At 43.3% G+C, this 25,548-nt stretch overlaps 1 protein-coding gene across 1 annotated transcript; it reads left to right on the forward strand.

Annotated features, from left to right (window-relative positions):
* The first annotated feature begins 920 nt into the window (after positions 1 to 920).
* On the forward strand, positions 921 to 24,481 carry OPTC (opticin). Its single transcript, XM_083618064.1, has 7 exons — positions 921 to 1,868; positions 5,953 to 6,175; positions 7,621 to 7,774; positions 17,106 to 17,264; positions 19,106 to 19,308; positions 20,720 to 20,815; positions 21,376 to 24,481. The coding sequence occupies exons 2-7, from the start codon at positions 5,960 to 5,962 to the stop codon at positions 21,544 to 21,546; spliced, it is 999 nt and encodes a 332-aa protein (XP_083474190.1). The 5' UTR covers positions 921 to 1,868; positions 5,953 to 5,959; the 3' UTR covers positions 21,547 to 24,481.
* The last annotated feature ends 1,067 nt before the right edge of the window (positions 24,482 to 25,548 follow it).

Genomic DNA, 25,548 nt, shown 5'->3' on the forward strand with positions numbered 1-25,548 from the left:
TTTCCTTCTAATAAAAAGTCTCATGTTTTGGGGAAGTCGGCCTGTTTGCAAGATCTCCCAATCAACTTACACCTGAAGCTGGTATCTGACTGAATCACACCTGAAAATGGCCACAATGTGGAAGTGCCCCCAATGGATGGGTTCAGCAATAAACTGGTAACGGAAGCTCCCCCACCCTCCCCCAGTCTCCATATAAGCAGAGAAGCTTCATTTCCTTGATTTTTACATCTTGGCATGCTATTAAAGATGCAGGGTTGTTTTTTTAAAGCTACTACAACAATGTCATATAATTCCCTTTTAATTGCTTGGAAAGCCTGTACAATCATCCATGGGCAGGCTATATGCATTGAAACTAATCAATCGATCTATTAATTACATTCAGATTCTTCTTTGCTTTCTTTGACAGCTATTTCCAATTGTTTGGTCCAGACAGAGCACAGAATATTTGTCACAAAACAAACAAATTAAATTTAATTAAAACTAAAAGAAAATTCCTAATAATGCTGTCAAACTGATTTCATTTCTTATTATGTCATGTTTCTGCCCTCCCCCCACATAAGAAAAATGACCACAGCTGCCATAGAAGGCCAAAACAGTACTGTAGTACTATTTCTGAGAGGTTTTTATGCCTAGTTTCTGAGGATATATCAGTTCCAGGCTCACGTGTGAAATGACACAAGTTATATACCCTTCTCTCAAAGATGGATCTGATTGGCTTCAAATTACTCCCAGGAACCCTGTGCAAGTAAGAATATATCTATCATCTATACCTATACCTACACCTACATCTATATCTATATCTATATCTATATCTATATCTATATCTATATCTATATCTATATCTATATCTATATCTATATCTATATATCTATCTATCTATCATCTATCTATCTATCAATCATCTATCTATTTATCTATCTAATCTATATATCACCTGCCTTGCTTGGGCAGCAGAGCAATTTAATCCACTTTGATTGAGCAAGCCAAAATTATGTACTTGAATCCCTCCCACCACCACACAGACATACAATACTAGCATTTTGGAGGTCACCATGACCCTAAAAATAATCCTAAGAAGCCATTATTGCAAGTAAGAGATATAGTATTATTATTGGTGATGGTGGTAGTAGTAGTAGTAGTAGTATGCTTTAGTCAGGCACTAATATAATTTGAAATACAGTGGTACCTCGGTCTACGAACAGCCCTGTTAACGAACTATTCGGTGAATGAACTCCGCAAAACCGGAAGTAAGTGTTCCAGTTAGCAAACTTTGTCCTGGAAAATGGATGGAAACCAAACAGTGGAAGGGCAGTGGGAAGCCTCAGTAGGAAAAGTACATCTCGGTTTAAGAATGCTTTGGTTTAAGAACAGACTTCCGGAAGGAATTAAGTTCGTAAACCGAGGTACCACTGTATTTAGGAAGGTTCCCAGAAGCAGTGTTTGTCCCCAGGGTGTTCTGTGTGAGTTGAAATCATCCCCACACTACAGACCAGCTGCTAACTTTCCAAACCTACACACAATTGCAACAGAGTCTGAAATGTCACTCCCAGGCCTCCAGCATTTCATCCCAACAAGAAGACCAGCTTCTTGAAGAAAAGGTTTAACTGAGCATGTTTGCTCTCTGGTGGACTTTGTTAAGGTAGCCATGGGGGGTAAAATGGGAGGGGGTAGCCTGGTGACAGATGGGCTGAATAATCATCACCCTGATTGGCTGCCCTTTCAGCCTGCCCCTGCCCACCCCTCACATCTGCACAGTTGTGTTCCCTCCTCACTGCCACCACTCTCATTAAAAGCTTTTCAGTCCCATCACACTTGGTGCTACAGGAACACAGAGCCTCTTCTCTCAAGGCAAGCAAGCAGCGAAAGTGGTATGTATGTCAATAATTTGCTCCTCTTCCCCTTCCCTCTTCGTTGCTAACAAGCAGAGCTCAAGATCTTTCAGGCTTGGTTCAGAGAAGTTACAGGCATGAAAACTACCCAGGGATTGGGACTATTACACAAAGCATGAGTTTTTCCTGCAGTATGAGGCTCAAAAGCTGGCCATGATAGTCCCAGTGCTGGATATGATCAATGGAAGATCTGTGGGGAGTAATGACCACAGTCCTCACTTAAAGGCACCTTACTAGAATGTTCTCTTTTAGGGTTAAATTTACATGTGTCCGTATGTATGCATGGGGGGGGGGCAGAAATGGATGTTACAAACAGATTTCTACTCAGATATGTACATCCACCTATCAATTAAAGACTGTGTGTGTGTGTGTGAGAGAGAGAGAGAGAGAGAGAGAGCGAGAGAGCGCACCTCTGATAATGTTTTCATATTCTGGCGAGCTCTTCCAGATCCTAAAGGCCGTGTGTGCACACAGATGTGTGAGTACACCTATGCTAGGGCGCGGGTGCCACTCTGGTCTAAACCACTGAGCCTCTTGGGCTTGCCAATTAGAAGTTTGGTGGTTTGAATCCCCACAACGGGGTGAGCTCCCGTTGCTTTGTCCCAGCTCCTGCCAGCCTAGCAGTTCAAAAGCATGCCAGTGCAAGTAGATAAATAGGTACCACTGCAGCAGGCAGGTAAACAGCATTTCCATGTGCTCTGGTTTCCGTCACGGTGTTCTGTTGCACCAGAAGCAGTTTACTCATGCTGGCCACATGACCTGAAAAGCTGTTTGTGGACAAACGCCAACTCCCTCGGCCTAAAAACGAGATGAGCACCTCAACCCCATAGTCGCCTTTGACTGGACTTAACCGTCCAGTGGTGCTTTATCCTTTTTTTACCTACACATATGCATTCCTGTAGAATAGTCATGTGTGTGCCTATTTTATTATTTAAATACATTTAAATATCTATATACCACTTTCCTGCCTGATGGTCTACAAGGTGGTTCACTGAAGTAAACACTGCATTGCAAAAGTCTAAAGAACCACTATCCACGCAACCGCAAAGGCGATACAATGTAAGAAAGACAGCAGAAATTAACCAATAAAGTAGAAACTGTATAACAAATGTATAACCACAGCATATAAAAAACCATACCTTAAACAAAACCATCAGAAGCTGTGGCATTTGAATGGCATAAATGTCATTCATATCTGACAAATCGAAAGGGGGGGCGCATTCCATAAGGTTGGGAGCATCATCACGAAGAATGACCTTTCCCCTGTTGCTATCAGCCAAATCTCCAAAGTCAAGGGTGCCTAAAAAACAAGTTAGCTCTTCCAGATCCTAAAGGTTAGATTCAAATATCTGGGTCCCAAACCATTTAGGGATCTGAAGGTTAAAACCAGCATTTATAATTGTGCCTGAAACAAGTTTAAGTAAATGTAATAATCGAGGCTTCTTGTATGCTTCTGTGGGCGAGCTTCTGTGTCTGTTTGCAAGTATTGGACATATGTGATGCATTGCTGTGGGAACATATTTGAATTTGTGTGTATGTGTGCATGCACCTAGGCTTGTGTAAACACCATGTACATTGATGGTTCTATATATATAATCATTATTATTATTAATCATAAATACACAAACAGATGGAATAAATGCGTTGGCAAACACATTACGATCCAAAAATGGCTGCTGTCCAAGCACTGGCATCTTCCGAACAAAACAGATTCTTATTCCAAGAGAAGTTAATCGGTTTTAAATTCTGTCACTCAGTCTCTGTCTCTTCGTCACATTGTTCAGAGGGGAAACTTTGTACCAGACTCAGAATGCCTCAACCACTGTGGACCTCTTCCTTGTAGGTGGCCAAGGCTATGGGTTCTATTCCTGTTCTCTTAAAGGTTTTGGATCCTTTTTGTTTTGTTTTGCCAATTGGGAAGGAAGGTGGTGGCAGCCTGGTACCCTGGTCCTGAATGGGGTAACTGTGCCCCTGAAGGACCAGGTGCACAGCTGGGAGTCATTTTGGACTTGCAGCTGTCCATGGAGGCGCAGGTCAATTCTGTGTCCAGGGCAGCTGTTTACCCACTCCATCTGGTGCACAGGCTGAGACCCTATCTGCCCACGGACTGTCTTGCCAGAGTGGTGCATGATCTAGTTATCTTTCGCTTGGACTACTGCAATGTGCTCTATGTGGGGCTACCTTTGAAGGTGACCTGGAAACTACAACTATAATCCAGAATGTGGCAGCTAGACTGGTGACTGGGAGCGAGAGCACATAACACACCGGTCTTGAAAGATCTACATTGGCTCCCAGTACGTTTCCGAGCACAATTCAAAGTGTTGGTGCTGACCTTTAGAGCCCTAAACGGCCTCGGCCCAGTATACCTGAAGGAGCGTCTCCACCCCCATCGTTCAGCCCGGACACTGAGGTCCAGTGCCGAGAGCCTTCTGGCAGTTCCCTCGCTGCGAGAAGCCAAGTTACAGAGAAGCCAAGGGCCTTCTCAGTAGTGGCACCCGCCCTGTGGAACACCTTCCCACCAGATGTCAAAGAGAACAACAACTACCAGACTTTTAGAAGACATCTGAAGGCAGCCCTGTTTAGGGAAGCTTTTAATGTTTGATGGACTATTGTATTTTAATATTCTGTTGGAAGCCACCCAGAGTGGCTGGGAAACCCAGCCATATGGGCAGGGTATAAATAATAAATTAATAATAATAATAATAATAATAATAATAATAATAATATTGATAAGTTATTGCATCTCCTAGTCATGCCTTCATTCCCTCGGCTGTGAACTGAACCAAAAATAGCTTTCAACAGGGTTCATGCACTTGGCAATTTGGGAGCAAAAATGCAGGTTAAGACCTAAGGAAGAAGTATCCTCTTTATTGTCTGCAACTCACCAAGTTGCTAATGATGCCTCAGCATTCCCACTGGTGGCAGCGGAAGCTTTAACTCCCTCTTTCTGAAGCTTTGCCACCCTGGGTCTGAGCGTCCTTTTCTGCTGCAGTCAAATCTGGCTTGTGAGTAAGAGGTGAAGTTGCTCTGGGCCTCTCCGGCACGGCAAAGCAGTCAGGCATGAAAATGACTGAAAGGGGAAGGAGATTAATAATCCCCTCAGGGCTGGAAGCTTCAGCCATTTGTTCCCTGGCGCTGTGAACCTCCACTGCTTGTCCCCCCCCCCCCCCACTCCCCGCCGCCTGCAAGCTCTTTATGAAGCTTGTAGTGGAGCTCCTTTTGAAAGTGCCGCAGGGCAAGGTCAGGCGGTCTCTGAAAGCACTGGAAGGTATAGTAATAAGGAGCTAAAGTGGAGGCTTTGATGAGGAGTTGGAGCAGGAAAAAGCAGCAGCCAGATTACTGAGAAGGCAGAGTTGGAAAGGTGGTGCTAGGAAGAAAGGTCTAGTGAGCAGAAAACAATATTGAGGCTCCTTAGGATCTGACTCTGTTGCAGACAGTAGAGGCTGTTCCAGAAGGGCAAACCAACCTCAGTCTGCCCTCAGCCAACCCCTGCCTCAGAACATAAGAAGAGCCTACTAGATCAGCTCAATGACCCATGGTTTCATTTCTTTATCTTATTTTATTACACATATATCCCATATTTTTCTCCAAGGAGCTCAGTGTGGTGTACGTGGCTCCCTCACTCTCCATTTTATTTTTCCTCACTCTCCATTTTATTTTTCTCCAAGGAGCTCAGTGTGGTGTACGTGGCTCCCTCACTCTCCATTTTATCCCCACAACAGCCCTGTGAGGTAGGTTAAGCTGAGAGGAAGCGACTAGCCCAAGGTAGCCAGGCAGATTTGCCCTCCATTCTCAAAAAGGGACTCTGTAAGGGGAACCCAGTGTGAGGGTTTCACTGCAAACCTGAATTCTAGATTCATGGGGAACTAGGGTCTTGGTGGTGTTTTCTCAGTGGTGGAAGGAAAGCACTCAGTTTATGTTCAAAAGCTAGCTCCTTTCAATTTAATTTAGGTAGACCAACATGCCAAAGGGCATGGCAAAGAGTCTGTGTCAGAACAAGGAATGGTACTCGCCTCGTGCTGGCTTTCTTATGGTGCTCCTGCTCTTCTTGCTCCCCACTCAGGCACAGGATGCAGACTGCAGCCTTGGTGGGCATAATATCTGCCCTGGCTCTGGCTCTGGCTGTTCCACTGAAGGAAGATGGAAAGAAGAAGGAGAAGCACAGATCTGCCACTTATGACAGCCTGGATTTAGGCAACTATGACCTCAACCTGGACAACTATGGAGAGGTCATCGATCTCAGTAACTATGAAGAGAACTACGATTACGGGGACCTGGCATCAAAGGTACTATAGAATTGCCACTGAAATGTGAGATCTGTTATTCAGCAGATTGTTTGTCCTGCTCAGAATCACAGCTTTAAGTGCCTCCCAATAATTTAGCTGTCCCCAATATTCATACTCTGCCTTTCTAACAACCCACTAACTCTTGCCAGATGGTTGTGTATGTAGTGTACACATGCAAACTGGTGTATTCCGCTTGCAGAATTTGGATTACCCTTCGGCCAAATCACAATTCTGGGTGTACAGTGTGTCCACACTTATATGTAGACATAGTCACCCTGTGCAGAGGCATCAGCTTCTCAGGTTTTACCACCTTACCCCAGGAGCTCAACTGTCGGCAGCAATTTCAATTAGCTGTGCACCTGTCTTCTACTGTCTACCCAGTCAGAATTTGTTTTCTTCTCCCATACTTACATTGTTAGCTGCAATAGATTGTACTCTCTATAAATCCTTCACCAACGCAGTTCACCAACTGTTGGGGCAGTTCATAGGCAGCCATAAATATGCTTAAGGAGACCAAAGTCTTAAAGAGCAACTGCATGCCACTGCAATAGGAGTGGGGAGATCCAGATCAGGACCATAGTATGCTGGGAGGGGGACCTTCTCCTCCCCTGCCATGGCTCCAACCAAAGGGAGATTCCCTCCAATTGCAACCAAAAGCGGGATTCGGAGACTGCAGGAGAGGAGGGTTAAGATTTCAAATTCTCCACATGCCACTGTTCTGTTCCGATTCTGTCACCCTCTCCCCCTCTCATAACCACCTACGTTTACTAGTTAAAGCAACATATTAATGTAACTTATGATTTAGCCCTCAGAACCAAACTAAATGAGATGCCGTTTCTGCAATTAATTGAATGATTTGATTTTTTCATATAAAAAGGTACCCGATCCAGATTGAGGCCCCCGTATATGCAGGTAGGAGGTTTTAACCCTTTGTCCACCAACGCAACCTTAGTCTGGATTCCCCCCCCCCCAAATGCTATTTGCATTGGAAGAAAAATGTCCAGTCATGCAAATGAGAGCTTTTCTTCCCAATGCAAGTAGCAGACACAAATCTTGGTCAGAACTTCAGCAGGTGACAAAACGTTAAAGGCTCCCTCTCTGCCTACCCACTGCAACCAGGGTCCTGATCCAGATCAAGACCCCTGCATCCATACATAAAGAAATGTATTGCGATAATCAACTGGCCTCTAATATGGTGAACTGCAATTCCACAAGAAGGGTGACATTTCCTTTCAGCTGCTGGGAACATTAGACTATGTAACATTACCCCAGCAAGGGACACCTGAAGTGTTTGTGTGCAGAAGAAAAACATCATTATGTATGAATCGCCCCTAGAAGACCAACCTGGAAACTTCTGCCCTATGTATGACTCGGTTTCCCCCTCTGTAAAATGGACTCTGAGCATCTTAACTAATGCAATCACAAGACCCTTGCTTTACTTACAGATTGAGGTTGGCACCCTGCCTCCTCCTACCAAGAGCTTGGTGGGTCCTCTGAGCACAACAACTGGGGCAACTGAAATTCCACAAAAGAGCCCACCAACATCCACGGCTGCCAGGCCTCAGGGACCAGGCCTGTTTGGGTCCATAACAGATCAGGGTGAGTAAAACACCGGCACTCAAAACCATTAGTCTTTCTGCATGGAACAAAAACTAAGGATAAGGGTGGCATATGCTGCGCAGGAAATTTCAGCGTGAAGCAGCTGGTGAAATATTGCCCCAGTTGTAATGCTGGGGTCTCTTGAGGAATGTGAAGCATCTGTGTGTTTCTTCATATCTGTACAGGATGGGTTCCTCAATAGCTACAATTCATGACTGTTTGGAGTGCCATGTTAGGCTTAAGGCATCACACAATACCTGAAGGCCCAAGGAAGGGATGTTTTGTCACATCTGGGAATGAATGGCTCCTTTAATCTTTTGGGTCCTCACTGTGATGATAGCTTCCTTGTCTTTAGCTCAAAGGGGAGAAGTGATGGTTAAATAAGAAACAGTCTAAAAGCAACAGATCACTAAATATTAAAAGCTTATTGAAGTTGAACATCTAGTAATAAATAAATCACTAAACACCTGATCAGCTTTGCCTGCAAAGCCCTAAACAATCTGCATATATTCGGCAGCATCTTCTTCAGACTTGCTATTTAGCATCTACACGAAAACATCGAGTTGGGTTATCAGGAGTTTTGGAGTGCAGCTCTACTTCTCCTTCACATCTGCAGGTGTGGCAGTAGATGGGCTGGACCACTGTGTTGCCTCAGTGATTAACTAGATGAGAACCAGCAAACTGAAGCTCAATCCAGATAAGGCTGAGGCACTGTTATTGGGTGGTTCCCCAGACTGTTATTGGGTGGTTCCCCTTCCTCTTGATGGGGTTACATTCCCTCTGAAGGAGCAGGAACTCAGCTTGGGGGTCCTTCTGGGTCCTTTGCTGTTACTTGAAGCTCAAGTGGCCTTAGTGGCATGGAACACATTCTATCAATTTGGGCTGGTGGCTCAGCTGTGCCCCTATCTAGACAGGGATAGCCTAACATCTGTTATCTATGCTCTGGTAACCTTTAGGTTAGACTACTGCAACACATTATACATAGGGTTGCCTCTGAAGACAGTTCAGAAACTTCAGCTGGTGCAGAATTCAGCAGCCAGGTTGCTCACCGGGGCAAGATGGTTCAAGCATATTATACCAATTCTGGCCCAACTGCACTGTCTGCCAATTAGTTTCTGGGCCGAATTCAAAGTGTCAGTTTTTACCTAAGCCTTAAATGTCTCAGGGCCTCAATACTTCAAGGACTGCCTCTTCCCATAGGAATCTACCTGGGCCTTGTGGTCATCCTCTGAGGTCCTTCTTCATGTGCCTCCTCCATGAGAGGTCTGGAGGAGGCACACAAATGGACACAAGAATGGGCCTTTTCTGTGGTGGCTCCCCATTTGTGAAATGTTCTCCCCAGGGAGGCTCACCTGACTCCTTCATAACTGTGGGTGCTAGGCGAAAACTTTTCATTATAACCAAGTCTTTGGCTGATTAATATTCTGTGGCCTTTTAAATGTGTTTGTGGGACTATTGATTAGTTTTTGTTTTATTGTGTATTTTATTATGTATTTTGTGTTCTCATTTTGTATTTTTCTGTTGTGAACCTCCCTGTGATCTTCAGATGAAGGGTGCTATACCAATTTAATGAATAATATATTATGGTAATAAGCATCCTTCTTCCACCATAAAACAAAAAATTCTGTTCAAGTAAAGCTTGCTTTTTTCTTTTTTTCTTTTTAAGGGAATGGTGCTGCTAGTGTTGTATTTATCTCTGCTGCCAGCTTTTATATCTTGCCTGGTTTATTTTTGCATTCCTTTGTTGTCCTTATGTTGTTTTTTCAAACTGCATGCCTGTTTTGAGTATTTTAATTGATGAGAAAAGCAGCTCCCATTTCTTTTGATAAACAAACACACACTGTTGAACATTTAAAAGAGGCGCCTGATTCTTTTCACCTCATCCCCTCTCTGCCCTATGCCCATCCATCTAACAGATGGAAAGAAAGCAAAATTTGCTCTGCTTGTACATTCAAAAAGCAAGCAGGCTTGGGCTCCTTGTTTGAGACAAGAAAGAAGCTTGATAAAGGAGCTGCTCAGAAACAAACAGAAACGCCAGCAAAGCACCAAGACTTTAATGAGCAGCGACGCAGCGAAAATCGGACAGAGTAGCAATTAGATTAGTGACAATTAAAATCCTGTAGCGAGGGATAAATATCTTTATTCATTTTCTGCCACTCTGAACTGGGACAAATTAAGTAGTAGGCTGAGCGAAATTGTTGGCTTTCTGCTTTGAACTCCTCCACTAATAGATTTGGAGTCTGTTTAGTCCTCCGAATAGGAGGTTTTTTTTATTTTAAATACTCAAGCAGTTTTAATTGGTGCCTGGAATCTTGTCACTTTGACTCCGCAATGGGCTGTTGGCTCCAGACGTAACAGCAGCAATGATTTCCCAGCGCAAAAATAACTCCCATTTCCTTTCGGTTGGGTTTCTCTGAATATGAAAGGCCAAACAAAATTCCTGGGGTAACACCATAAGGTTAATAAGGCAATGTTGCACCCTTTGTATTGGATTTGGCCCAGGCTGATTCATTGCTAAGCAGCTATTTGGACTAGTGGTTTGTGATTCGTCTCTTTAATTGGAATTGACTCATTTGTTCCTCTTTTTTGCCTTTTAAAAGAACTTAGCACTCACTTGTGAACAGAGCCAACCTGATACCCCACATTTTCCATATCAGGACATCACAAAAACTCGGCCTGCTGTTTGGTCATCCTCTCACCTGATAGCAAAATGAGAATGGCAATTCCTTCTATCCCATGCCCACAGTTTTCAGAAAATATTTGAGTCTAGGAGAAATAGCAGATCTATCATTTATCTCTTACATTTCAATCTTACCCTTTCCTCAGGGAGCTCAATGCAGAATACAAGGTTCTGCCCCCTGTATTATCCTTACAACATACCTCTGAGGCAGCCTAGGTTGAGTAAGTGTGACTGAGCTCAAGGTTACCGGGTGAGGTGCATAGCAGAAACATGTATGCCAGCCTGAGCTCCTTTGGGGAAAGGTGGGGTATAAATATATACCAGTATACCTGAAGGAGCATCTCCACCTCCAGCATCTCCACCTCCGCCCAGACACTGAGGTCTAGCTCCAAGAGCCTTTTGGCAGTTCCCTCACTGTGAGAAGTGAGGTTACAAGGAACCAGGCAGAGGGCCTTCTCAGTGGTAGCGGTGAAATGCCCTCCCATCAGATGTTAAGGGAATGAACAGCTCTCTGACTTTATTGAAGACATCTGAAGGCAGCCCTGTATCAGGAAATTTTCAATGTGTGATGTTTTGCTGTGTTTTTATTATGTTGGAAGCCACTCAGAGTGGCTGGGGCAACCTAGTCAAATGGGGTGTAAGTAAGTAATAAGTTGTTGCTGCTGCTGCTGTTGCTGCTGTTGTTGTTTTTGTTGTAATAATACAAATATACATTTTGTTTGTTTTATTGCTATGGATGATGCAAATAAAGATTCATTCATTCATTCAATATACATAAATAATAAAATGAATGTCCAGCTATGTTATGGCTTTCAAAAGAGACAAATGTTTAACAAGGTTTTTCAAGTCATGGGTAGTCATGGACATACTGGAGAATTCTCAGGATCGGTTTAGCAAACAAAGGAACACAGTAAAATGCAACATCATTTCAATTAAAAAAGTAATACCAGAAACAATGCATGATGGGAAAGTATGATGTACAAATAGAAAAATGGAAAATGCATTTTTTTAAAAAAGTAACAATTCTGTCTCCAATTTCGATTTTTCCACTTGGAAACCAACTTTTTTATCCAATTTAAAAACCTCTTGAATTTGAGCATAGTGTAACCAATCTCGCACCTTATTTTTTAGTTTATCCTTACTCTGCAGTTTCCAGTTGTCTCCAATTTTTTCGATTATTTCCCAATATTTCGGCCAATAGGCCTCCATATTGGGTCTTTTTCGAGCCTTGGCCTCCACTGGTGATAGCCACCTCGGGGTTTTACTCTCTAATAAGTCCTTATATTTCATCCAGACTGCAAAAATTGATTTTCTGACAATATGATTTTTGAACAGTTTATGAACCTTAACCTTGTCGTACCATAGATATGCATGCCAACCAAAAGCATTATCAAACCCTTCCAGATCCAGGACATCAGTGTTTTCTAACAAAAACCAATCTTTCAACCAGCAGAAGGCTGCAGATTCATAATATAACCTCAAGTCCGGCAGGGCAAACCCTCCTCTTTCTTTCGAGTCAGTTAGTATTTTAAACTTTATTCGAGGCTTTTTGCCCTGCCAGACAAACCCAGATATATCCTTCTGCCATTTTTCAAAACATTCCACTCTGTCCACGATCTGTAGGGTCTGAAACAAAAATAACATTTTCGGCAATACATTCATCTTTATAGCTGCTATTCGACCCAACAAGGAAAGTTTCAATCTTGACCAAATTTCTAAGTCCTTCTTAATTTCCGACCAACATTTTTCATAATTGTCTTTAAATAAGTTCAAATTTTTGGAAGACAAATAGATCCCTAGGTATTTCACCTTTTTAACCACATTTAATTCTGTTTCTCTCTGAAACCCCTCTGTTTCTGTAGATGTCAAGTTTTTGGCCAAAACCTTAGTCTTTTGTTTGTTCAACTTAAATCCTGCAACCCGACCAAACTCATGAATAAGTTCTAAAACTCTTTTTGTACTGGGTTCTGGCTCCTGTAATGTCAAAACTAAGTCATCTGCAAAAGCTTTCAGTTTATATTGTTTCACTCCGACCTCTATCCCTTGTACCAACCGGTCCTCCCTAATCATGTTCAATAGCACCTCCAGGACTGAAATGAATAAAAGAGGGGATAGAGGGCACCCTTGTCGTGTCCCTTTTTCAATTTTAAATTCCTCCGTCACCACATTGTTCACTATTAATTTAGCTTTCTGTTCTGAATAGATTGCTTCTATTCCATTTTCAAACCCCCGTCCCACTCCCATCCCTTCCAAATTTTTCTTCATAAACTTCCAAGATATATTATCAAATGCTTTCTCCGCATCAATGAAGATTAAAACCGCCCTTGTGTTCCTATTGGTTTGCAATAGTTCCAAAATGTCAATGATGTTTCTGGTATTTCCATATAAATGTCTACCAGGGAGAAAGCCAGCTTGGTCCTTGTGAATTACTTCATTTAAGACCTTTTTAAGTCTGCTTGCTAAAATGTCTGCAAATATTTTGTAATCCACATTCAGGAGTGAGATGGGACGGTAGTTCTTAAGCTGGGTCTTTTCAGATTCTAGCTTGGGTATCAATGTGATGAATGCTTCTTTCCACGTTTCCGGTGCCCTCTTCCCCTCCATGATCTGGTTGCATACCTCCATCAAAGGCTGTGTCAAGTAGTCCTTCAAAGTCTTGTAGTATTTGGAGGTAAGCCCATCCGGGCCTGGAGATTTGCCAAGTTGCATATTCTGAATGGCACCTTCAATTTCCTGTTGAGTTATTTTACAATTCAAGATTGATCTTTTATCTTGGGTTATTTTTGGTAGTCCATTTATCCTTAAAAATTGATCTATCTCCAACTCTTTCTGAGGCCCTTGTGCATAAAGTTCTTTGAAGTATCTGTGGAAGCACTTCCTGATTTCTTCTGGTTTCTGAACCATTCTTCCTTCAATCTCTAGATTTGTCACTGTATTTAACTTTTGTCTTTTTTTCAGCTGCCAAGCTAGCAGCTTTCCACATTTGTTTGCTGATTCAAACGATCTTTGCTTCATCTGTTTGATTTTCCATTCGATCTCTTGATTTATCAGTTTAGAGTATTGTGCTTGATGGAATTTGATTTCTCTCAGCACTTCCTTTGACTTGGGATTGGTTCTCAGTTTCTTCTCACCTTGATATATTTTCTCCAATATTTTATCCTTCTTTCCATTCCAGAGCTTTTTCTTGATTGTATTTTGTTGTATCAGAAACCCTCTCATAACGGCTTTACTTGCGTCCCAGATCATTCTTTTTTCAACTGTAGTGTTCAGGTTGATTTCAAAATAGTCCTTTAACGTTTTTTGGGCCTTTTTCACAATCTCTTGATCTCTTAATAAGGTGTCATTCATTCTCCATCTGAAGGAACCGGTTTGGGTAAGTCTAAGTTCTAGTTTCAAAGCATTGTGGTCGGAGCATGTTTTTGGGCAGATTTCCACCTTTCTAGTCTTGGGTGCCAGCCCTCTAGATGTCCAGATTTGGTCGATCCTTGTCCATGACAGGTGGGCCTCAGAGAAGAAAGTTCCTTCTTTACCTAGGGGGTCTTTTGTCCTCCATATATCAATCAGATCCAAATTGTCAATCAGTTCAAAGAATGTTTTAGGCAGTCTGCCATCTGATGTTAAGTTTTGATTTTGAGACTTATCCATATGTGTAGATACCACTCCATTCATGTCTCCCATCATTATGATGTTGTTGTAGTCCATATAGTCCAACATGGTCTCATGCAGCTTCTTAAAAAATTCTGATTTCCCGTCATTTGGCGCATATATTCCTAATATCAAAATTTTTTCTCCTTGTGTCTGGATTTCAATCGCCAAGATTCTTCCTTGCTCATCTTTAAATACAAATTTTGGTGCCAGGCTCTCCTTGGCATATATCACCACGCCTCTTTTCTTAACCTTGTCTGATGAAATAAATTCTTGGCCTAGTCTTTTGTTAACTAAGACTTTTCTGTGAAGCCTGGTCACATGGGTTTCTTGTAAACAAATAATGTCCAATTGTTCTTTCTTCAATATGTGAAATATTTTCCTTCTTTTTTCCGGAGAATTTCCGCCATTTATATTCCAACTAAGTAGCTGCAGAGACATCCTGTACTGTTTTGTTACACCTAGAGTGGTGTATCTTCTGGTCCCGAGGGTGTAGGGCCTGCTCCGCCTCCAGGCGGAATCCCAGCTTGTGGTAGAGGACAAAGTGCTGCTGCTTCTTTTTGGAGATCTTCACCGTGATCGTGCAGGAACTTTTGTAAATCCTCTGGTGTTTTTATCTTTACCTTCTTCTGCTTGTAAGTAAATGATAACCCTTGTGGAAACTCCCACCTATAACGAATTGTGTTGATTCTCAGCAGTCTTGCCAGTTCTGAATAAGTGGTTCTCAAGTCCAATAACTGTTTTGGGATGTCTCGGTAAATTTCCACCCTTTTATCTTGTATCACCAATGTATTTGCGAAATGTAGGCCTAATATTTTGTCTCTCTCTTCCCTTGATCTCAAAATTATCAAACAATCTCTGGGTCTGTCCTTCCTTACCAATCTTCCCAGCCGAAAAGCTGACACTATTTTAAAGTCAGTTTCTTCCTTAATGCCCCAGAATTTTGAAAATTCTGTTGTCAAAAATCCAATTAAATCTTCTTGTTCAATTTCTGGGATTGCTCTTAATCTGAGGTTATTCTCACGATTTTTCAATTCCACCATCGAGAGGTAGGCTTGTTGTTCACCAATTTGTTTATGCAAAGGTTTAACTTCACCTCTAACTTCCTCGACCTCTTTTCTAGCTGCCGTTGCAATTTGAACAGCTTCCCCAGCCAAATTACGGTTTTCTTGTGTAGCTCCTTGCAATTTTTCAATTGCTTGTGTATGCTGGGAAACCTGATCTGTCAATTTCTGGATCGAAGATGTAGCTTGGTCAATTTTTGATGATTGGTTGTCAACCTTTTGATTTAAAGCTGCCAACTGCTCCAAGATTTGTTTCAGAACTCCCTCAGATGCTCCTGCTGCCATATCTTCCTCTGCTGGAATTTTAGACTTTTCGGCTTCTGCCTTTTGTACGCCCAGCACCGCTGGAACTGATGATCTGCGTCCCTGAGTCAAAGTTGTTTGTACAAGCTGTGCCTGCTTTTTTTCCTTTTCCTTCTCCTTAGCTTCCTTGGCTTTGGCTGCTCTTGTCTTTCCTGTACCACTCATCAGTCAATGTTCAAGGTCAAATTGTTATTGTCCCATGGGAAAGACAGATCCAATTTAAAAACAATCCAGTGAGAGAGAGTAAACATAAAAAGCTGTTCCCAGGCCTTATATTCCCAAAATCCTCTAGGGGGAGTACCACCAAAATTTCAAAAAGAAGAAGGCAACTTTTCCGCCATTAAAGTCCCCTGTATGTTAAAAAACAGAAATGCAATAGTCCCAAATGGTAATAAACAAGTCCTGCAGAGTACTTTAAACTTTTAACAAAGTTTCAAAAAGGTGCCTACAATTTGTATCCAGTCCAGCTTGTTAAAGCTCAAAAGCTCAAGGGTATCCATACGTCTGTAAAAGTTTGTAACAATTTGTAACAGTTCCGCAGTTAAACAGTTTCCCCTCCAGCAGCCCGACGATTTGGAATTTAGCTTTGAATGATCTTACTGGGGAGGATCGCTCCAATTTTCCTTTTAAAAAATTGCTCACAAATAAGTCTATCTTTTCTCGTTAACAGTCACTTCTGAAAGTGCATGAAAGTCCCTCTTTAAAACATCCCTTTTCAGCCGTTTTTCGCTTCTCTGATCCCTTGCTTTGATCTTGTAAGCAGCTCCGGGAGGCGGACTTCCTTTTTAACGTCTCCCGGTTACAGCCAAAATTTTTTTTCAAGAATTTACTGCCGAATTTAACGTCCTTACTCACGGGTTTGTTGTTTCAGTCGAATCTTTAAAGGAAGAAAGGTCGGCGCTCATCTGCAACAGCTGCGCGGCTTCACTCCCGCAGAAAGAGCGATGAACTCACAGCACCGCTACCCCTCTTTCACTCCGGAGCCCCTTACGGGGTTCCTTTCGCGATTTCGGGGTCGCTCCAGGTGCCCGCCGAGTCCCACGGCCACGAGTTCACTCTGCTCGTGGTTTTTCTTGATGGGTCGTCGCTGTGCCGCAGCGAAACGACCCTTTCCTGCGGAGCCCCTCTTCAGACTAGAAGAGGACCGCCATTACAGTTTCGCGCCGCCTCCGGAAGTCGTCGTGGCCTTCCAGATGTTATTGAACTCCATCTCCCTCTGAGCCCTTGCCATTATGGCCAATGCTTAGGAATGGTGGAAACTGTAGCTCAACCACTAGCAGCCCAAATGGCAAGGCAGAGCTACAGAGCCAGCCTCTTGACAATGGAGTAGCTCAGCTTACCTGGGCAGTGCTGGGGTGAGGCAGGGTGGCCAGGATGTGGATACCCCAGCTAGAGCACCCAACTTCCTCTACTAGTGTGTTTGTGCATCCACAATCACACCACCACCCTGGCCCATCCCAGTGTAATCCAGGTTAAACTGTAGCAGTGCTGGCCTCAGGAGAGCAGTTCTGTGGCTTTGTCCCACCACATATATCATTACTGGGTTCAGCAATGATTTCTCCATCTCTGTGAAGGGCCACTCCTAAACTCTTTCACTGATCAGGCCCACATTAACTAGCACTCTCTACCCTGTCTCTAGGTCTTCCCACCTGTTTGGTCTGTGTGTGCATCAGCACCTCTGTGTACTGTGATGACTCTGATCTAGAACACATCCCAACTCTGCCCTTGGAGACCACATATTTCTATGCCCGCTTCAACCACATCAGCAAGATTCAGGCCAGTGACTTCACCGGACTTGGTATGCTATGTTCCTTAGGGCTTCTGGTTACAGTTCTCACACTTGGGAGCTGCTTCACCCTGTCTAGGCAGCCTTATCTGTTACAAGAAAAGTCACCTGTGCAACTCTCTGCTCTTCCTCTCTACTCTCCTGAGGGTGAAATGGGAAATGTGTTTGCCATATGGTTGTCTCGGAAGTGGGTATCTGAATACCAGAGTCTGTTTTCACACTGGCTCTTATTTCATAATGCAGACTGAAAGAAGATTGGGTCCTTGCCAGATTGCAAGCCAAGAATCTGACCCAATCAGGCCCTGTTTTCATGACCACAAGGTGCATGGAAGCAGCAGTGGGAAAGGAATTTGGTTTTGGGTATGTGACCACAAATTCTGCAACGTGGTGAAAGACACATAGAGCTGGCACAGCATAGGCTAGATTTCTACAGGCTTTCCCTGTGGCTATCAAATGCTAAATGGATGTGTGAACAGGCTGAAAGTGTGCTGGAAAATGTGAATGGGATGAATCTGGGGAAAATCTGGGTTGCAGTGAACATGACATAATTGCTGCACTACTTGGAACGATATCCACCTTTATTATATGCTATCACAATGGATTCTGCAGTGATAACCATGAGTTGAGTTACTAGTCTGGGCATGTGATGAAGCAATCACACAAAGCCAGTTTCACTGTTCATCTGGACATAACCTGGTTACATTCATCCCAGCCTGGTGGGATTTGGGTGAACTCACCCTTTGATCCCCAAGTCCATTAACAACTGGGCAACCATTTTGAGTTCCGACCATACGTAAAACAAATAAAGATCTGGAATAGGATTCATATGAGCACCAAACTATTCTCTCTTGCACAGCCTGATGTTAATTTGACTCCTGTTGTATGTGATCTTTAGTGCACAAATTATGTGTATATGCGAAAGAAAACCTCAGGACTTTTGCTTGTTCTGCAGCCAGGTGCCAGAATATGTAAGGCACAAAGGCTTCCTCGTGTTCGTGGTTGCAGAGCATTAACCCCAAATAACTGTGGTCTAAAAGATTCTTTTTCTTAACAAATAAATATGCCAGGATCTGGAGATGGAAAAGACTGACCAATTTCTGCCAGGCACATACATTTGAGACCTTGTAATGCACTATTCTCAGCCAGTGGAAAGCCTCAAGAGGAATGTGGTTTTCACCTTTGAAGGTTTTGAGCCAGTACCAAAAGAAAAGGCTGGCATTTTGCTAGCATCTCACACTGTTTAATACCAGGGGAAACTGGTGGAAGAGAACATCACAAAGCCTGTCAGTTGTGCAGTTCCTGGGCTGTGCGTTGAAAGCAAGTTGTTTTGTGAGAAATCAGTGTCAGAACAGCTAATTTCATTTTGATTCTTTAAAAAAAGGAGAGGTCATATTCAATTCTGGTGCAACAGAACTTCCTCTTCTTCTCATGCCTTTTCCAGCCCCTTGTCTGTCCCCCCCCCCCCAATCAGCTTAGGGGAAATAGGGGTACTCTTAAGAGCAGATTTGTGGGGAGGAGAGGAAAAGAAGGCCTCATTGCACCAGTGGAAACTTGTTGGCATAGCACTGGATACAATCCTGTTACAATACCAGAGGGCTCAATATTTCAGTCCACCCCCATCAAAGCCCTAGAGAAAGACAAATACAGGCAGATGATGCAGAAATGGGCTCGCACAGGGGCTATCATCAATCATCGCATCACCAATGCGAAAGGGCATCCCAGTCTACTCTCACTCTCTTGGAAGGGATGTGTGGGCTCATTTAAAATAAGAAACACTATGGTAGTGATGCACATGAACTGATTTCCAAGTGATCACCTGTGATTGGGCTCCCAAAACTTTTTTTTTTCCACAGCAAAATTGAAACGAATTGACCTCACGAGCAACTTTATTTCCTGGGTGGATGAAGACGCTTTCAGGATGCTGCCTTCCTTGCAAGAGCTTGTCCTCCCTGAAAACCAATTGACTTCCCTGCCCGAGTTGCCCAGTTCCATTGTGCAGCTGGACGCCCGCTTTAATGCAATCCAGAGTGCAGGCATTCAACCGGAAGCCTTCAAGGTGAGCATCTCTCAAATGCTGCAAGGCCTAGATTAAGACCCCTTCCACTATTTGCTGGTCCTTTTTTGATTGTTCTCATTCCGTATTGGTAAGAGAAGGTTGTTCTACATGGATGTTCTGCATCATTTCACAAGTGTTTTGGGGTGGGGAGTGGGGACAGACAACGTGAGTGAAGCATTCACATGATCTAGGGTACAAAGTGATTGCCCCTGGTGTTGTGGACCTCTTAACGGACCTGAGCTATAGAGGCTGATCAATCTCGTTGATTGCAGCTACTTGCCATGTCACTGAGTCACTACAGCCCTACCTGGGATTCCGGAGAATTATCACCAGGTTTGAGCCCTGTCCTTGTGGTTTCTTGATTTGCTTTAGAACAGGAGTAAGCAACGTGGGGTCCTCCAGATGTTGTCCCAACTCCCATCAGCCCAAGACACCATAGCTGATTATTGGAGGTGATGTCTATCAATATCTGGAGAGCATCACTTTGGCTGCTCTTGCTTTAGACATTAACCATTGGTGATGAACCCAGCAGTGGAATTCTGGAAGGTCTGGGGATGGGGGCTCCCTTATTATTACCTTGAGGTCTCTGCATTTAACCTTTTGTCTATGTTTTATGTGAACAAACAAAAAAACACAATATAAAGCTGTAGAAAATCAATGCTCATTTGTACTACATCCTATGTAACAGATGTTTAGCAGGCTCCAAAGCACCCAAGACTTTTTGCCATCTGTTTGTTGAGCTTGTCTCTTGGCCTGGGTGCTTAAAGGTAAGAAGGCAGTCATTTCTATTCCAACCTGTATGGATTCATAAAAAATTATTCATAATTTTATTCATAAGAGTTTATTCATAAAAATCAGCATCATTTCTTTTCTGCTGCAGTTCATTCCCAGCATCTTGCTGTCTGTCTGCTTTTTTTTATAAGTTCTGTCATAATTATTGTTGCTATTATTGATTCCACACCTGAACTTGCTGATTGAGGCAGAGGTGGGACAGTGGTTAAATCCTATTAGGTTGGCTGGGTGCTTAGAGGTCTGCCAGAGAAAGCAGGATTTGAACACACACACACACACACCACCACAGCTCCTGAACAGGTAGATATGCAAACTGTAGCAATATCTGCTCCAATGGCTGCTTAGGATGGAATTCTCTGACATCCTTATGAGGAACCACAATTTGATGTAATATGTTGGGTTCCTCCTAACATCTGTGGAGGCCCAGCTTCCTGTTGGGTTAGATTTTTACCTCTGCACGAACCCTTAGCTGCTTTGTCCTGGATTTGAATCTGCTAGGGCCTACCTAGCCAAGCTGACTTCTTTTGAAATTTCACATTTCCATTGAAAATCCAGGGATGCCTCACTTGAACACTCAAGGAGGCAAAGGGCTGATGGGCCTTCTTCCTTCTCCTTTCAGGATCTGAAGAAGCTGGAGTTCCTTCATCTGTCTGACAACAAACTGGACTACATTCCCATGCTGCTGCCTGAGAGACTGAGGTCTTTGCATCTACAGGTGAGAGAGTGACGATGAACTCTTTAAATGAGAGAGAGAGAGAGAGGACACCAACAGCCAAAGCACAAGCCTCTGAGAGACTCAGTCATTTACCTTTCATTTCCTTTTGGATTACTGCTAAAAAGAAAGGAGCAGTTATAATGTGGGCTCATGCATTATCTTTGTCATTATTTCTCTAATTGCATGTGATCTGTACGTACTGATATTCTTTCCCTGTCTTGCAATTGCAATTGAACCCTAAATGGGGTCTCTTGCCAACCTCCATGACCAACGCCATGCCCCGCAAGAGACCTGGATGCATTCAATCAGACCCTAAGTGTTTTGAAGTCCAGGTTATAGTCCACCCTGGACTATACTGGTGAAGGTCCTTTCCAGTTAGCTATCATGCCCCCAAGGCTTGCTGATTGGTCTGTTTTGCCCATGGAGTCTCGGAATTCAGAACAAGGGAAAACTCTAATAACTTCAAGCCTCTTCTTGATCTCTGAGTGTTAGTGATTCCACCCCCCTCCTCCACCAGCCCCACCTGGTGATCGTCTTCCCTTCTCAATTTCCTTCCCTAGAACAACAACATCCAGACCATGCATGTGGACACATTCTGCGACAGCAGGGACCACAGCCACATCCGCCGGGCTCTGGAGGACATCCGCTTGGACGGCAACCCCATCAACCTGAGCCTCTTCCCCAGTGCTTATTTCTGCCTGCCTCGCCTGCCCACAGGCCGCTTCTACTGAATGGAGCAGCAACCATTCACCTCCAGCTGGCACCATAAGCCTAAGGGGAACAGATTTCAGGAGAAAGTGACCCTGGTATTAATTTCCCTGCCAGGCAGAAGTGATGCTGCTGGACTGCTCCCTTGGACTGCCTCCTCTTTCTCCCTTTTTCAACTTAGTCCTTCTCATTTACTTGAGTATATCTGGTGCTGGGCTGCATAAGCACCATTAATCCTTGATCTGCCAGTGCTGGGAAGAAGAATCAATGACTCTAGTGCTATTTTTAAAAAATTAAGCATTCACTCAGTACATCTCCTTCTCCTTTAATCCTAATGTGCAACTGTCAAGATACTTGCTAGAAAAGATTGACAGATCAATTGAGGTTCCTTTTCTGAGACTCCACCTTGCAATTTCCTTCCATGAAGCAGCTGCTCTATGCAGCTTTTTGACTTGGCATCCTATTCTAAAGCATCTTCTTCAAGATTCACAACTAGTCCAGTTCTGGATCCCTGGGTTGCTCTGTAGCTGACCTTCCATTCTAGATTCCCCACCACCACCACCAAACTCCCCCAGCCTGACACCACCACCTGCTGCTATTGTAGTTTGGGGACTTTTTGCACTTTTGCAGATGCCCCCTCTGGGTCCTGACCTTTCGACCCTCTTTATTCTGGCAGAGTATCTGCTGCATATTCATTGTGCTGCACAATAACACAGTCTTCTGTGCAAATCAGGGCCTCTCGTGGAGGATGCAGCTGGTGTGCTTCCAAGCCCACATGTAGGCTTGGACCAACACACAGGAGAATTTGTCTAAGGCTCAGATATTACAGAATCAGAATCAGGGTGTCTTTGTTGGTCTCAGGCACACCATCCTTCCCTTCTGGATTTGGGCCTGAAGGACCAAGGAAAAGGGGGGGGGATGCATGAAGGGTAAGTTGTAAGAAAGCACAGTTTGTAACATTGCACAACATTGTGGTTGATGGAGGGGCCCAGCTGTTAAGGTGTCGACCTTGACTTCTAATTTCCTGGTTTTGTTGAGTTTGAGTCAACTCAGAACTTAAACCAGCATATATATTTTTAATCCTTTAATTTTCCTGGTTTTTGAAAAGCAAATGTATTAAAATATTAGAGTCTCTTAAACATGAAAGTAGCTTTTTTGCAGGAATGATTTTTTTGAATGTAATTGTTAGTTCTCATTGTATGGCCGAAAAGGGTGTCTGTGGCTGTGGGAGTAGGAGGAGTTCTGTGGTTACATGAGGTGTGTGGTAGTAGAGCATGTATTGTACGGTTGTGTTGCGTTGCATGGTTGCAGGGCTGTGTGCTTGAGGGCTGTGTGAGTGATTGCTGTGGAGGATGATTGCAAGGAATGTGATTGTGTGGAATTGTGTCTTATCAGAAGGTTGCATTGTTGCAGTGGTGGGTGGGGCTACATGGTATGTCATTGATTGGTCAGTTGCAAAGTGTGTGTGGTTGTGTGATGTGTGTGAGTGTGTGTGGTGCTCACAACAGTTTCTCAAGTTTCCAAAAGTGCCCTGGGCCCCCAAAACATTGGTGCCTCCTTGTCACTATTATATTCCAAAACTAAAGAAATACTTACTGCACATGGAATCCATTAGGTGGCTCCCTCTTCAAACACTGTAATCCTGGCAAAATTCATGCTTCAAAATTCAATTTGTACAAACACCACCTTATTTCTCCAGTAGTTGCTGCCATAGATTTTAATGCGGGAGGAAAATATTAGTAGCTTTTGAACCCCTGTTGCATGCACGAACACACACTCAATCTGGATCAGGACCACAATGTGCCTAAAAGGTTAAAGCTGCATCTAAGCCATCTCCAGCTTTAAAAAACAACAGCTGCTTTTAAAGACACATATATGTTGTTCACATAACATGCAATTTGGCCCTAAATGTTTGATAATGGAGCAGGTCATAATTGCTTAGTGCTGTGAAGAAAACACTTGGCATGTGCTCAGATGCACTATGTGGTTGTGGCAGGCTACAGTGGAGGGAGAGTTAAGATCTGGTCCCATTGTGGTCAGGCAAAGTGATCAGGTCCATTGGCTCCTCTTCTCCCTGAACTGCTTCTATTCCAGCTGGATTATTGCAGGACTTCAAGAATGGGTGCCTGAATCTGCTTCTTTTCTGCCTCCTTTTACCCATTTTTATTGTGTCATGTAGACTGAAAGCTTCTTAGCTTGTTTTTAATTATGTTATCAACGTTGCTGTGGGAGGTTTTAATATGTTCTGGAGCCGTCTAAGTAATGGTATACGTGTGCAATCGTTTGATTAAAATAAAATACAAACTAAAGTGAAAATTAATTTTCTAAATACTTCTGATAGATTTCTGTTAACCTAATGAAAGTTAAAGGTTAAATCCTGGAGGGGTTGTAGCCAGGCCCATGCAAAGCAGGGAAGGGGGAGGGGGCATTGTGTACACTTGCCCCGGACCTCGGAGGGATAAGCTGGGTGGTGGGGGCCACCAGAGACTGCCAGCTTTTTTGTTTGAGTTTATAATTTTATTCTAACAAGACTCCTGCCCCCGGCCTCAGACAAGTTCTGCATGGCGTTGGTTTTAGCACTAAGTAAATGGTCCCATTAGTGCAAGGATTTCTGCCTGGCAAATGGAACTCCCCCCTCCCCCACCATAAATTTGTTTTTGGGGTTCCTAGGAACAAATTTGGGATGATAGGGCACACACAGGTGGAGGCAATCCTTGTGCTGATGGGACAATTGAGGTGAGGTCCCAAGATAATAAGTAGGTAGGCTGGGTCTACTCTTTAAAATAAAAAGGTGGTCCAATCCCTCAATTTCAAACCTGCATTGCAAAGTTTGCATTGCTATGAAACAGAATAAAAGTGGAAGCTCCAACACAATTTGAATGGTTTAGGTCAGAGGATCTGCGATACAGCATCCTGCTCCAGAAGCTACATTAAAATCCAGCCTGATAGATCTGTGGAGAAGTCATCTATTTCTTTAAAATTATGTATTAGAAGAATAAATTCAAAGATCACATTTGCCCATATGTTTGTGTGTTTTTTGTAACTTCTTCCTTAAGATCTTGTTCTTAAAGTTGAATAAATACATGGAAAGTCTGTTTCAAATAGACAGAAGCCTGAAGAAACATCAAGAAGCATTTGATTCGGCACCAACCTTCTGCTAAATTCAATTAGATGGAAATGATGTGGAGGAGAATATAATCCCTTTGCTTAAGTGCGCAGTCTCTAGGAAGCAAAAGAAGGAAGGGAAGGGGGGAACATTTCACTTTGTTTTTTCTTCTTCTCCTGCAGTGATTCTGCTCAACCAAAATCACACACTTCTCTGCCCCGAAAGCCCACAAGATCTGTTGGGTTTCTATGCAATTCTCATGCACAAAACACTGTTTAGTGTCTACAGCAGAGTGATAAGAAGTGCACATGGCTGTGTCATAATGCACATAGAAGGTGGGTCACCAGTGATTGTCTAAATCCATTTTATGTGAAGCAGCCAAACCTCATTAGTGAAATCTCCATTTAGCAGTCCCATTGTTTGGGCTGGAGAGGAGAGAGAGGTTAAGGATGCTGGAGGAGGAGGAGGAGGAAGAGGAGGAGGGGAGAGAGAGAAAGAGAGAGAGAGAGAGAGAGAGAGAGAGAGAGAGAGAACATTAAGGGGGTATTTAGAAGAACTGGCATGTATTCTGTTACTGGCATGGATTTACAGGGTGAGGGGTATCAGAGCTTGCCTTAAATCCCCAACTCCTCACTTTAAATTTCTTTCTACTCTCTCCTAGAAAAAAAAAAGCAATAGAAAGCAACAAATTCCCCAAGAATTTTTGTTTAATCTCCAGTGAAATAATTTTAAACACCTATTTCAGCACCATTCTTTGGACAGCGACACCCATCACTGTTGTCATTGTTAAAAAGTTTTATGGGGTCTCCCCCACCTCACTGCAATATTTGGGCCTACAAAGAAATGGAAAGTATTGCTCGCACAATGCAAGACAGAATTGAGTGCCTTTAAGAGAATCAGTATGCACTTTTCTTCCTTG

Source organism: Podarcis filfolensis (assembly GCF_964270895.1).
Source record: "Podarcis filfolensis genome assembly, chromosome: 6".
Classification (NCBI taxonomy): domain Eukaryota; kingdom Metazoa; phylum Chordata; class Lepidosauria; order Squamata; family Lacertidae; genus Podarcis; species Podarcis filfolensis.

What these genes read in the sequence shown, in the direction of transcription:
- OPTC (XM_083618064.1), top strand. Translation starts at nt 5,960, where the DNA reads ATGCAGACTGCAGCCTTGGTGGGCATAATATCTGCCCTGGCTCTGGCT. An exon ending in CAGTGACTTCACCGGACTTG is followed by an intron (nt 17,265 to 19,105) that starts GTATGCTATGTT and finishes TTTTTTCCACAG; the next exon opens with CAAAATTGAAACGAATTGAC. An exon ending in TGAGGTCTTTGCATCTACAG is followed by an intron (nt 20,816 to 21,375) that starts GTGAGAGAGTGA and finishes TTCCTTCCCTAG; the next exon opens with AACAACAACATCCAGACCAT.